General features: G+C 39.2%; 1 protein-coding gene across 4 annotated transcripts in view; it reads right to left on the bottom strand.

Moving 5' to 3' along the window:
• The window catches only part of nrg2b (neuregulin 2b), a 65,899-nt gene that overhangs the window by 3,641 nt on the left and 47,664 nt on the right, over positions 1–14,594 (bottom strand). The window contains exons 5-11 of one of the 4 annotated variants that reach the window (XM_079669069.1): positions 13,309–13,367; positions 9,844–9,867; positions 6,600–6,702; positions 5,853–6,024; positions 4,664–4,791; positions 2,222–2,437; positions 56–239 (exon numbers count right to left, since the gene is read on the bottom strand). In XM_079669069.1, the coding sequence (XP_079525195.1) occupies positions 56–239; positions 2,222–2,437; positions 4,664–4,791; positions 5,853–6,024; positions 6,600–6,702; positions 9,844–9,867; positions 13,309–13,367 (886 nt within the window). Of the gene's footprint in view, positions 1–55; positions 240–2,221; positions 2,438–4,663; positions 4,792–5,852; positions 6,025–6,599; positions 6,703–9,466; positions 9,491–9,843; positions 9,868–13,308; positions 13,368–14,594 lie in introns of all 4 variants that reach the window. The other 3 variants (XM_079669068.1, XM_079669071.1, XM_079669070.1) reach the window with 3 other exon arrangements.

Consider the following 14,594-nt stretch of genomic DNA (forward strand, 5'->3'; position numbering starts at 1 on the left):
AATACTAGCAAGTATCTAAAGCATGACTGGTTTACTCCTCTGTGCCTATACGTACATCTGGGCATCGTAGCAGTGGCTGGTCGTCCTCTCTGTGGTAGGCTGCAGCGGCGGGGGGGAGCGAGAGGGCGTGGCCTGTGTTGGGCGAGGTGATCTGGAAGGTGGGCACCTGGGGCGGCAACGGGGGATAGTGGAACTCCACCGGAGACAGGCGTGCTGGCGTGGTCAGCGCCGACACATACCTGGGCAGGAAAGATAACAGAAAATTATTGCTGTGTCTAAGTCTCATCTTGTTTTGCTACTGCAACAAGGTCTACTCAAACTAGCAATTAGCCGATAGATAGACAAATGGATTAAAGTGTGTTTTTTCTTACCTAATATTTTGGGTGTTTTAATAACCTAACCCTGTCTCTTCTTTTTTCTACTTTGCAATGATAGTAAGATAGACAGGTTTTTGAGGATATTCACAATTATCCCGATAAACGTGAATCCGTGATAATATCCTTAATAGTCGCATCCCTAGGCCTAGGGTACACAATTCGGATATAGGATGCAGACACACTTTGTGGCATGGACTGATAGCAGCGGCCCGTCAGTATCAAACATTCTGTCAGAGAGTTTCATCCATCTGTTTTCTAAACCACTTCTCTTCTTCAGGGCCAGAGGGCAGGAGACTACCCAGCATGCACTGGGCAAGAGGAAGTTGTACACCCTGGACAGGTCACCAGTCACTCACAGTGCTAACACACATACACAGACAAACAACAACATATACATGCTATTAAGTGTTTACAGTCCATCTGACCTGCAGGACTTTCCCCCCAGAAGAGATCCCAATTAATCCAACTCTAATACACGTTTTTACACCAGATGATTTAGATTTATTAGGGATGTGGTGAACAATATATTATTATTTGACATTTCAATGTCAACTTGCTCCAACTATTACTTTTTAACAATAAACACATCGGAAACAAGGTGATATTGCAGTTTGGGATTTTTTGCAGTTAGTTGAGATCCTCAATAAAAACGTTTTGTGATGAGTTCAATGTTTACATTTTTTGCTAGTGGAGCCTTGCAGCGTAAAAATGGTGGCGCGCTTACACTGTAGGTGTGCCGGGTTTTGGGGGTGCGGGTGCTAGTGGAGCCTCGCAGATGGGGGTGCTGCAGCCCCCTCAGCCTCCCCCCCTTCCCGCGTCCATTCGCGATGTCTCGCTGTCTCGCAGACCCCACTCAGCATTCTCATCTGTTTGTCATTACTGGTGTCATTTTCTGGTTGCTAACGGCATTGTAACACATAATCACTGATGTTCCGCTATAATGGTGGTGGACTCATCAGAACAGAGTGGGCGAGCTGACCAATCAGAGCACAGTGGGCTCACAGGGAGGGGGGGCAGGAGCTCCAACAAGCCGTTTAGGACAGAGAGTGAATACACATACTATACAGAGATGCTGTATGAAAAAATAATGTGAGTTTGGAAAATTGCACAATATAAATCTATTCTAGTAGACCTCAACAATGGAATTATGATCAGTGGAAATGGCCATGACCTGGGACCTTTAACACAGTTTATTTATGGTCAAAATAGATAGAATATATGTTTTCAATATTAATAAACTGTACTATTGTAAGTAGTGTGTCGCATATAAGCGTAGTTACAATAATCGCATTATTTCAAAAATGAACTATAGATTTCATGTTTGTAATACACACATGATAATATTGTTTAAATAACCCAGCGCCTCTTAATTCATTGTATTTTTCCTTACCTTCACTGCCTCAACAACAGTCTTTTACGATCACAGTACAGTATCTGGGCGATGAAGTCCTTGACATTGAAATATTCATGACAACCACTGGGGGGCACCAAAGAATAACAAGGCTAGTGTGAAAAATTAAATGTCAAGTGTTGAAGTCATGAACAAAGACTTAAAGACTTAAACTAGACACTTTCACAAGCACACATACAGGCACATTCACGTTTCCATTCCTTCAGAGGACACCAAACTTTAACTGCTGCTTTTCCTCTTTCTTAGTTTGAACACTCTTTTTAAATGCCTTTTGGCATTTGTAGTCCCCTATCTTAACCTAAACTTAATCTTACCCTAATCTAAAAGTACGTTTTCGCCATAAAACGTAATGATGTACATGGGGACTCACATGGTGGCCCCAAAATAATGTCAGTAATACAAACATACACTCACACATTAGCACCTTCCCTACCTGTCACTGTGAGGTGAGTCTCTTAGAGAATCGTAGGAATCCCCGTACTGCATTCCTGGCCCGGACATATCCCCGCAGCCCCAGTGGGTGGCCCTCCTCGCCATGCATGCCGGGCTGCTGCACTTACTGGTTCCCACAGAGCTGGACAGCCCTCCTGACTGGCAGTCTGAGTTCATACTCTCTGTTCGCTCCATGCTCCACGTCTGCTCCTCATGTCTGCAGGTGTGGGTGTTAGCAGAACAAGTTTAAAAGGTTACAACAGCAGTGAGGGAAAGTAGGATAAAGAGAAGGTAAATATACTATACTGCAAAACTGTTCAAATGCATTTTATATGGAATAACCAGAAAGTGATGATTTTAATTACAAATATACATTACAGGGCTCTTATTACTGCAGATCCCATTGACAAACAATGTCCATCAGTTCAACTTAAATTATTGTAGTGGCGTTGCCTGGCCTAGGCATTCAAGGCTGTAGCCATAAAAAAATTCTACGAACAGGAAAGAGAAAACAAAGAGTTACGTTGGCCCATGCCATTACTGAAATACTAACTGACAAAATGAGTTTTTGTTTTATTTTAGAAAAAATAAATGATAGGAGTTACTCTATGTGCTACATTTGTCAAATTGGGAACAATAGTGAATATGAAGTTTTCCATAACTCAGAAAACTCACATCTGGAGTCTTTCACTTTCTCTTCAGGTGACAAAAAAGTGTTTTTTTTACTGTACTCTAGGCCTGTACTCCAGTGGTTCCCAACCGGGGGTACAGGGACCCCTAGGGGTACTTGAGGGGATCGCAGGGGGTACACAGGTGCCTGTTCGCCCGCAGGGTGCATTCTAAAAATAGCGTGAATCATCGCCAAATAAGTAAATTACTTTTGTCTTACATGAATACAGAAAATAACAATGTTTGTTTTCAAATATGATGGACAAAAGTGACTGTTCAGAGGGGAGGAGTCTTCTCCTAAAAAAATACATTATTGGCTTGCTAAATAAGTAGTGAGTCTTAACATAATTTCTTTACATGACAACAAGTGTAAATATCAAGTTGAAATGCATTTGTATTAAATGTGAGTTATTCAAGTGATTTTCATTTAGGAGTAGTTAAAAACGATAACAAAGGGTTTAACAAAAAGAAAAAAGGCGAAATTATCACAGATGAGTGAGGGGGTACTTTTAGAATGGCTACCAGCTCAAGGGGTACAAGGGACGCCCCAAACACATCGTATCAACTGCATACTAATTAGTTATTTCAATCAATATATGTGGTCAAATTCAACGCAGCTCTTCAACAATGTTGCCATCGTTTTTAGAATCCTTAGCTGCCAGGCGGATGTCCAAAGCATTATTTTAAGATGAAATGTAATGTATGCAAAAGTCATACAATGCAGTGCACTAGTGTTCTAGAAAGAACAGCAGGAACACCCAATCAATTATTGGCCTTACCCTGACCTCAGCCCCAGACTTTTTAACTCTCAGAAAAATGTCTGGATTGTAAACTATTTGTCCAGCATGAAGTAGAGACAACACAAACTAAACAAGTTGCTGGTGACAACAGTCCGAGCATCTACAAGGCAAAGACAGACCTATGTTTTTTCAGGATTAGGCGGGCCAAAGGTGATACTGACAGACAATGTTAGACTCTTGTGTGAGTAAAAGGACATGTTAGCCTGACATTTATATATGTATATCGGAGCTCACTGCATTGAGAGGTGATGTTTTGCCCTCTAGTGGTGACTCATTTTGTAATTCAGCTTTAAAAATATAAATATTTCATACAATCTGCCAAGTACAGGTCTGTGATCCACAAAATGTTTCTCCTTTGAGTTCGGTATATATTAGGGAATGTTCAAAGATTTAAAACTTCTGCAAGGAAGTCAGAGATGTTTAATTACAAAGTCTGTTTAAATGTCAAATGATGTGTACTTGGAATAAAACTGGAGGACTTCATACATAAATCTCACTAAACCTTTTGAATTGAACGGAGCTTTCAGATTGTATTGGTCTAAAAAGACTCAAATACATAGCTATTACATTTTTGTAGATTATTTTATAGCAGCGAAGTTGTGTATGTATAGTAAAATATACTTACTTCTGTTCTCAAACTGTATTGTAACTGTATGGTTCTCTGATTTTATGTTATAACATAAGGGAAGTACAATAAACATGTTAGGGGAAACCAGGTTCAGGTTATGAGAGAATAGTCCCAATAGGTGAGGGAATTATTGATATTTTGCTCAATATTGTTTTTCCAGAAACAATTGTACTGTTACTCTGGATGATCCACTATCTAGCTTTAAAAGTGCTCAAAAACTGAATCGAGAGAGATAATCCCTATAAAAACGGGAAACAACTGAAACTATAGGAAGAAAAATTGGGGAGAAATGCTTTCCAATAATTGCCTGTGTATATATCTGGATGTGTGTGTGTGGCAGGTCTACCTGGAAGCGTGTGAGGCAGTGGTTGAGTGGTGGGAGCGGGTTGACATTCTGCTCCCTGCGTAGTTTCCTGCACCCTCAGCTCCGTGGCTGATCACACACTCTGTCGTTGGGACGCTCTTGGAGATGTACTGCAATACGAACACACAAACATACTGAATGAACTTATTTAAATACTTGTTACTTATGTTATCATTTCTCTGATTACCAACAAATCATACAGTTATTAATGTATACATTATTATAAAGTGATATATAATGATAAGGGGATTCTCCTGCACAGATCTCATCATCACTTCTCTTTCATTGTTGGTGTTATGCTGACTCATGCACACATAATGTCTTCAGGAGAATGGTAGGTGTTTTTCCACTCTCTTTACCGTCTGTCAGCTCCATATTGCCCTTTGTTTACACTGGATCAGAGTATTTATTTACACAAAGGCTCTTTTGAAGGCAAAACTGCTCTGGAGGCTAAAAGAAAAAGTTCTTGGTGGAGTTCAAATCTAAGCACCAAAGCTAAATAAAGTCTAGCAGTGACTTCATTAACCAACCAAGGCTCTGCATGCTCAGGTGAACCTGACATCCAGTTCTAATGTCTTCTTCTTCTTTTTCCTTCTTAAGCATTAATGAATATCTGAGGAGATTCTGGAAAACTTGACACCAAAATCCTATTTATAGGATGGGGAATTTAATTAAAAACACTGACATAACTGGATTGATTTCAGCAGCACTTTAATAAGAAAGGGAAGTCTGCCTGGAGATTACAAATGTGACTTCTATGTGTCCTGAATGGATAATTGTAAATCTATTGCTGGCTGCCAGAAGCTAGAACAAAATCAGAGGGGCCAAAGTGTCTTAGGTAACTGGACCCATTCTAGCATAAACTTTATCCTAACCAGCCTAAGAAAAAATTATCATACACATGTATAAATAAGTACATACTAACAATATACACAAACAGTTCCCAAATTGGGATCAATAAGGTACAATCTTATCTTATCGTATCTATATCCCTCTTGCCAATCAGTGCTTATGCCATTCAAGCTTGTGTTGGTAACTTTTGTTTGTGCCTTGAGAGCAGCTCTGCCTCTGAAAACATGTAGACCCTGTGGACTGCTCAGCATGAAGTAAAAGTGGTCAAAACGTGACTTTACTTCCTGTGATTTAAACCTTAGCATCACTTCTCCTGTACCTGATTCTGGTGTGTATTTCTACAGTTTTGACTCACGTCGACCATGGGGATCTCCTCGGGGCCGGGGCCGGGCCCGGGGTGGTTGGGCCCGTTGGCCAGCATGCGGTTGGGCTGCTCCACACACTGGTTCTGGTTCTGGTGTAGGTGACTGTGCATCTTCTTCCTCTGCTTTCTGGAGGAGTGGTGATGAGGGAACAATAAGTCATCTGGCTAATGTGCTAAACTGATTGATCACTATAATTGCTCTTTAAAAATCACGCTCACGCTCTTTACTTATTAGATAATCGTTTCATAGTTACGGCAATATTATCAAGGTTAGGCAGCCCTGTCACAATTGAACAGGATTGGTGTTCCAGAAATACTTGGTATTATGCCAAGTGTTTCAGATGTCAGTGAATTGTTAACAGTTCAATTAAGGAGTGTTTTCTCATCTTAACATCTCAGGTGCTTTCAGTTAAATAACAACATCCAGAGGAGGAAATTAGCCAATGTTTCACAAAATAGCAAAGATCAAGGAAAATCCCAAAAATAAATATAATTGTATTTCATTTAGTGGACCTGCATCCTAGGTTTTATGAAATACCTCCATTAATGAATCAGTAACCATCTAATAATGCACCCTATTGTAACATTTTAATCACAGGAGACCATTTCTGAACACCAGCTTCTTAAATCCTTCTTAGAAAATTGTACACGCTCTTTGTGGTTAAATAGCAAGTCATTTATGTTCCTTTCAACGATACATACTTGGTTTTGCAGTAGGCCACCACACAAACGATGCCAACCACCAGCAGCGCCACACAGATGCCTGTGATCGTCAGCACCCGCCTCTGGTAGAGCTCCTCCGCCTCTGTGGATTGAAACACACACACACACACACACACACACACACACACACACACACACACACACACACACACACACACACACACACACACACACACACACACACACACACACACACACACACACACATACACACACACATATTCACACACACATCCATCCATGGCAGACAGACAATCACAAAACAGACACACACACAAACAGTATGAGCGCTACTCCATTGATGGTGACTACAGAAACATTTTTCTAAGAATTAGCTGCTGCCACCCTATCCCCTGTGCTGACTGTAAAACTGCTCGTGCTCTAATAAGACACATGCCTTTCAATTTAAACTGTACTACAGTCAAACAGTGCTACTACACAGGAGTAATTCTCAAAGCTCATAAATGTTATGATGAAAAGCAGAGCTACATCCTGAAATAGTCCTCCTGCTGTCCCTGTACACATGTATTTACAAGGACATGAGATGTAATGCTACAGATGGCATTGGATGGGATATGAATGCATGCCTGTATGGATGAAATCCTCAAAAGATGAGTTGTCCAGATGAAAAAAAATTAAATAAGCATATTTTGTTCAAAGTGTTGACACCACAATGGGCTGAGAGCATAAAGGTTAAGTATTTAAAACGCTCACCACCACCATAACGGTCACAAAAAGTGACAGAAAAATGGGAAATATGACACTTCTTTAATATTTATAAATGATTTGATCATTTTTATTTTCCTTTGTTTCTGGGTTCGGTTTTTGTTTCAAGTTTGACTATTCACAGAGGTTTTTACGGGACACTGTGGTGGCCAAAATGCAGCCTGGTCTTTTAAAACATATATTCCCGAAACAACTAAACTGCATTGTCAAACAGGTTTTGAGGTAAAAGTATTTTTTACCTACGAGGTTAATCTTTTACTTTGTTATCCTTGCTAATTTGACAAGAGAAAGGCATTTATAGCAAATTAAGTTTTGCTTGAAAAACTGCTGGAAAAAATAAACCATGGTATTATGGCATTCATTTCTTTATGATGTGCCAATTTGTCATTAAATGTATTACATGTGATATTTTAGCACAATTTGTCTTTCACCTAAATTAGAAAACACATCCAAGGACAACCATAAAAGACAACTAATTTTTCCCTTGGTCATCTATTGAATTGACTTAAAACCGTACAAAATAAATAATATGAAGTAGCCCAAATATATATTTTTTAAATTCTACATTCACGATTTGCTTATCAAACACTTTTGAGGATAGAACTGGTTACAACACTTTTATGTTAAGTGAGAACTTTCCTTTGGGAACATCTTAAGACAGATTTGGATCATGTTACACTGAACTACATTAAACTCTATTAACAAGTTTGTGAATACTTCAACATATTGGTTTATCTAGGTTAATTCACATTTTTGGGCCCGCTGTGGTGTAACACTGTATCTGAAGCGCGACGTCACAATGACAGGGAGCAACAAACAGAACAGAACATGAGGGAATAAAAGGATAAAAGGCTAAGTGGAGAGGAAGGAGGAGCAAGAGGAAACGAGTAGACAGAGGGACAGGAGGGAGAGGAGGGGGAAGAGGGGCGTGTCCGGGAGAAAGGCCTGGGGAGAAACTAGTCCCCAGAAACCAGACTGTCCTGACTTTGTCCTCTTATCAGCTAAAACTAGATTAAAAAAGGCCCTTGGATTGTTAGTTATGGCTGAATTAAAGTCACAGAAGATCACTGTTTCTCAATGTCATGGACCCACCGTTATCCAAACGTATTCGTTTTAATGTTTCTTATTACTCTGGACTGAAACTGAAGCTGTCTGCTGTGATACCTATATGCTGAAGACTATCTGTTTATTTACCTACCAGTGGTTTATATGATATAAAGTTGATTGAAAGTATGCTAAAATTCATTAGAATGTGTTGATTGATTTTATTTACTAAAATGAATTTACTAAGAGGCAGATTAATTAAACTGTTATGACCTAATCACCTAACCTTCATCTGTCTCCCCTACAGACACGCCACTGAGGAGGAAGGAAGGGGGTTAAAGGAGGGGGGGGGGGGGGGGTTCTGAATAAAGGGCCTCTGTAGGGATTGACAAGCCCATGAGAGGCCTGGCCCGGCATTGTGTGTGTGTCACAGGGTACTGATACAGAAAAGCGAAAGGGGAAATGGAAAGGCGCTCTCGCTGGCACAGTGGAGCCAACAGCGATGGTGATTTAGGACAGGCGAGCTCTCCACTCTGACATGGAGTCAATCAAGGGCAGAATAATAAGGACCGACTATGCTCAGGCCTTTGGCTCGCTTTTGGCAACACTTTGCAGAAATACTTGCAGCTTGCATGTTTTTATTCGACAGGCTGCTGAAGCCAATATGCAAATTGCCAAAGCCCGGGGGACAAGCCAGAGACTTGTAGGTATCGATGAGGCGAAACGCTCTCTGATTGTTGGGGAAAGAAGGTGTCTTTGGCTCCGATACAGTGTCCAATGTAACTTTGATTCATATCAGACCTGTAACATCGTGTTCTAATTCACCTCTGCACTATCTTTCATTTCCATTTCCTTCCTAGTTATTTTATGTCTTTTTTGAATGTTTAATGTCAGTAAGGGGGATGCATGCAGAGAAGGGAGGTCACGTGTTAAAGCAGGTTAGTGGGCAGGAGAAAGAGGGACAGGTTGAGGGAGACCTAGTTGTTTTAGAAAAAAAATGGTACAATAATGTGTGACTGTGAGAGGATCTTGGCAAAGCTTTTAAGCACAGCAAAATGAATAATAATGTTCCATACCCATAAATTCAATTCTGAGAAGCTCTGCCAGCGCAGAAAGTTGTCGTGGTAAAAGGAAAGAGACAGATAGGGTCAGGTGTAATGTCCACTTTGGAGCAGATAAATCGTTTTCATGTCTTGTATACACTGAACAAGGATATAAGTTAATTAGTGCCGTCAATCATAGTGATTGACGTGTGTACCGTCCAGTAACAGACAGACAACTCAGACAGCCTCAGCTCTGTGACCCCCAGAAATTATTAACTGAAACGAAACGAAATCAAAAGCGAAGGGAGAAAAATGAACCCAAGGCAGAAGGAAAGATAAGCCAACGGGCGGAAAAAGGCATGCGGAGACAGACGGCCAAAAACAGCAAGACAAGAAGCCACATCACTTACTGCTATATTTACTAGACCTCATTTCTGGAGTACAGAACAACAGACAGAAACAAAATTATAATAGAAAAAACAACAAGATAAAAGAAAGAAAAGATCAAAAGCAGTGAGTTACTCTCCAACATAAAAACACAGTACAGTCGATGAGGCTGGCACAGCGAAGGGGGGCGTTTGACTAATGGCAATTGTGCGCCTTTGTATTGATTACAGCATACCTCTTGTATAGCACTTTGTCCCACTACTGCTGCGTACAGCTATTATAACCTTTCATATGATTTACGGAGAAATCGTCTCGGCATTCCCAATTTCCATTGCTTTGCATGCATTACCGGCAGTAAAGAGAAATGCCCATACACATTATCTTCTGTCCACCCTGACCTTAAGTACTCTACACTTTGACAGGGTCCTATGTTCGTAGCACTAGAAAAAAGCAGGCAGTAACAAATCAACATGGATTCGAAACGAGAGGGAAATGTTGCTTCGACTGACAGAGAGAGCGTCCAAAAGCAAAATAAAAGCACACAGATTTCAGCGGGTAGACGAGGCTTGATGGTGGGGTCAGAAATAAGCAGACGTCACATATAGTATGATATTTCCTGATGTAAAACAGTTACCATAGAAGCATTGCACATTGCTAATTTTGAACAGATTGTCCCAATTTAGGCTAAATGCCTAACTGCCCATACAATCGAAACCGAGTGACGAAACCAACAACCATTGGTAACCATTTCGTGTTATAGACACAACATTTAATTTCCCCATTTTTTTCGTTTCACACAGAACGATTTTAAAAGCAATGTAAATAATAACAAATTAGAAGGAAAAATAGATTTTTAAAAATACAGATTTCAGTATTCTGACACAGACCGATTTTAGAAGCAATGTATTTATATTGGTAGTATGTTTTGTGCCTGCACCAAATAATAACAAATTAGAAAAAAGAAAAAAAAGAAATACAGATTTCAGTATTCTGAGGCTCTTTGCCCCATTTATTTTCCTCACGGACGGCAAAAAAACTCTGACATTATACTATTTAAAATATAAGGGTTAGGGTTAGGCTTAGGGTAAGATATTGAGAAAGAAAATGTTTTTATGAACCCCACAGCTTCCGGTCTTCCAAGACCCGACCGGACAAAAAGACGTGGTGCAGGCACAAAACATACTACCAATAGAAATACATTGCTTTTAAAATCGTTTTGTGAGACACGAAAATCGTGTTATAGAACAAGAATCAATAGATTAAATTAATTTTGTGACTATAACACGAAATGCCGTGAGACTGGGTTGATGAAACATGCCTAGGATACAAAGCATTAGTTTGAAATGTATGGAATACATGTTCACTTGCTTTCTTGCTGAGAGTTATATGAGAAAAGTAATACCACTCTCATGAATGTACGGTAAATATGAAGCTGCGGCCAGGAAACTGTTAGCATTAGCGTTAACATTAGCGTTATAATTAGCATATTAGCTCTGAAGACTGGAAGCAGCGGGACACTATTAGGCTGGCTCTGTCCTTAGTTACAAAGGAAAACGTTTTCAGCACCAATGGTTTCCAAGTAAGATAAGGCAATCGATAATACAGTATGTCAATATTTCTAGCCAAAATATGGTTTAGCACAAAGCTTCCTGTAGAACAAGTTTTTACACGGTAGCTTTCAATATAGTTATACAAACATAATGTGTAAGTCAATGAGCTTCAGAGGTGCTTTTTGGTGGATTCTGTTACCATCGGACAGAGCCATGCTAACCCTTTCCCTCTATTTTAAGTCTTTGTGCTAAACTAAGCTAAATGTTTTCTGGGTGTACTTTCACACACAAGAGGTGGCACTTTCTGTAATGCCCATGTATATACTGCATAATTAACATATGTATAATGTGTTTAATCTGCCTATAGCTCTGTATAATCAGAACTTTAAGCACATAAATATTCATAATGATTTATTAAAATCATAATTTTACAATGGCTTATAAGGTTAAGTATCATAATACTTAATAATTGCTGGTCACTCACTGACATTTTAGATTCAATGATTTTTTTCCCAATTACTTTAAGCACTCAATGACCAACTATAATGACCAGCTTGTGATGTATTATACTGAATGTGGCGGTACCTCAGGAATTGTATTACTTAAAGCACCCAATGACCACCAAGATTATGATGAATTACAATTAGTTGTATTTCACTATAATCCTTTTAATGTCAGATCACTTTGACTTGACCATTTATGTCATTATTAAATGCTTTCTAATGGGTTATGACTAGTTTTATAAATCATTAGGAATTTTTTAGCAATTAAATAAATATTTATCAACTTAATTCCTTTATGACGCATTGCAAACATGAGCATCATAGATAGTGTTCTCCACTAACAAAGAGTTTTTTTTTTTTTAAATGCCAAACTATGATTTTTATTTGGTTTCACTGTTATGAGAAGCAAAACCACCATTATGAACATATTAGAACTTAACCCTGAAACATTTCAAGCAGCATTTTTTTTGTTAGCCACATGCTACAAAGTCAGATTTTATCAGATGATCCATGGATGCTCCGAGTGAAAACAACATTTAATGTTGTGGATTTTATTTCTAATTTCTTAGTACAGTAATGTTTAAAACTTTGATTATATTAACATTTGAAATGGTGGATGTGTTTGGATTTCTAGAAATGACTGTTTAAAACAATGTCAGATAAACATAGAATGTGAAGCCTCGATTGTCAGTCTTGCTAAGTAAAATCAAAGAAATATTTATAACTTTGTATAAAAGAGAGGCACAGCAAAGAGTGAGAACTCTCACCCTTGTACAATAATATATATTAACATCAATTAGCAATCAACGTTTTTGTCAACCTATACAGCACCAATGGACCATCGGCAGAGAAAAATTAACAAATGAAAGAAAAACAACTCCTCCTGTATTTATATTATGTTCATTCTCTGTCTCCTCTGTTTCCTTATGTGCATTTATTTGGATCAAGTATTCTGTGTGCAATTTACAGATAAAAAATACAGAACTTTAAATGTAAGAGTGTAAATATGTGGTGCTTTTTGTTGAGTTGTAAATTTTGGGGTTATTTTAACCAGCTTTCTAGGGCAATCATCCAAAATGAAATGTGCTCCACGTAAGGTAAGAGCAGTGTGAAACTGAACTTATGTGTGAATTATAAAAAATAACTCTTGTTTGTTTCTGGTGGCCAGAGGAACCAGGGGAGACAAGAAGAGGAAGGGGCGGACACAGAGGCATGCAATCTCTCTATCTCTCTGTATATCTCTCTCTCTCTCACACACACACACACACACACACACACACACACACACACACACACACACACACACACACACACACACACACACACACACACACACACACACACACACATACAGAGTGCTCCCTTCATCCAACCCTTCCGATGTAGCATGCAGCATCTCAGTGAGGAGGAGACAGACAAGAGCAAATGGACATACTGTAGAAACCGGCCATGACGGAGTTTTGACAGCGGTCCCCCGTATAGTCATTGGGACACCTGATGGAGGGAAAACAAGACACAGAGGGGGAGAGGGAGGCGGGGAGGGGTTAGATATACAGAGGGAAGATAAAACAGGAGGAAAGAGAGGGGGAGCAGTACACAAAGACAGGAAGAAGGGAGGGGAGAGGGGAGAGGGAGGGAGACATAAGAGAGCAGAGAGATGAGGGATTAGAAACAGCACAATCCACCAACTACAGAGAGAGATGACCTGCATACCGTGACATCACCGCCATCAATATGACATCACCGCTACAGTTAACACATCATCACAGTCATGAGGGTCATGTGATGGTGGGGCAGGAAGTATACGAGGGGTCAGACGTACAGTCGTTAACCTCACACACAAACACAAATGGCTCACATGGACAAAATGGAATATAAAGGCTAAGTGAATGATAAAATAGGTCTGTACAACTGTAACACGACACCCATTAAAATATGTATGAACCTTAATATTGTTGCAAATCTCATGTGAAGTCTTTAGAATCATGATGAAGTCACATTGCAAATGTTGTGAGTCTCATAAAGTAGATGGTAGTAGATTAAGTTCATGCATGTTTTCATGATGACACGTCCGATGTAGTGCAATCATTTCAAAACAATCTTCAGGGTATCCACACATTTTCCGTGACAAAATACTTAGACTTGTCCATGACTTTTCAAAGACCCATTCTACCATTTTCATGCCCATTCTCAATATATAAGCACACAAAAATAACTGCTAAGAAAGCTTCATTCTGAATGTTATTTGCATGATAATTAAGCTGCAACCTTTTTCCAATCTCTGATAATTTAATATGTTTATATTAATTTACAATAAAACATTAATATCAGTCTGTGTCTTCTTCTGGTTATCAGTATATTTTCAATGCTATGAATTATAATTATAATATCATATAAAAGCTATGTTACATCAACAGCTACAAAAAGCAACTCAAAAAAGACTACATCACATGGAAAGCTGTATATTTAATTTAATGCGACAGAATTCCATTACTTTTCACAAAGGCTTTTACTAATTTCCCCCGTATAGGCATGGAATATGGAAATTGGAAAGTCCCTCACCCTAAATCTGAATCGAGTGGAAGATCGTTACAGTAAGAAGATCATTGGCAAACATGTCAGCCAGGATATGATAAGCACCATGCAAAGATCAAGGCCTGGGGGCATGGTGAAAATATTTCTCTAATAATGGACTATGCACAGAAAACAGTGTGTAGCATA

This window comes from Notothenia rossii (genome assembly GCF_949606895.1).
Source record: "Notothenia rossii genome assembly, chromosome: 3".
Lineage (NCBI taxonomy): Eukaryota > Metazoa > Chordata > Actinopteri > Perciformes > Nototheniidae > Notothenia > Notothenia rossii.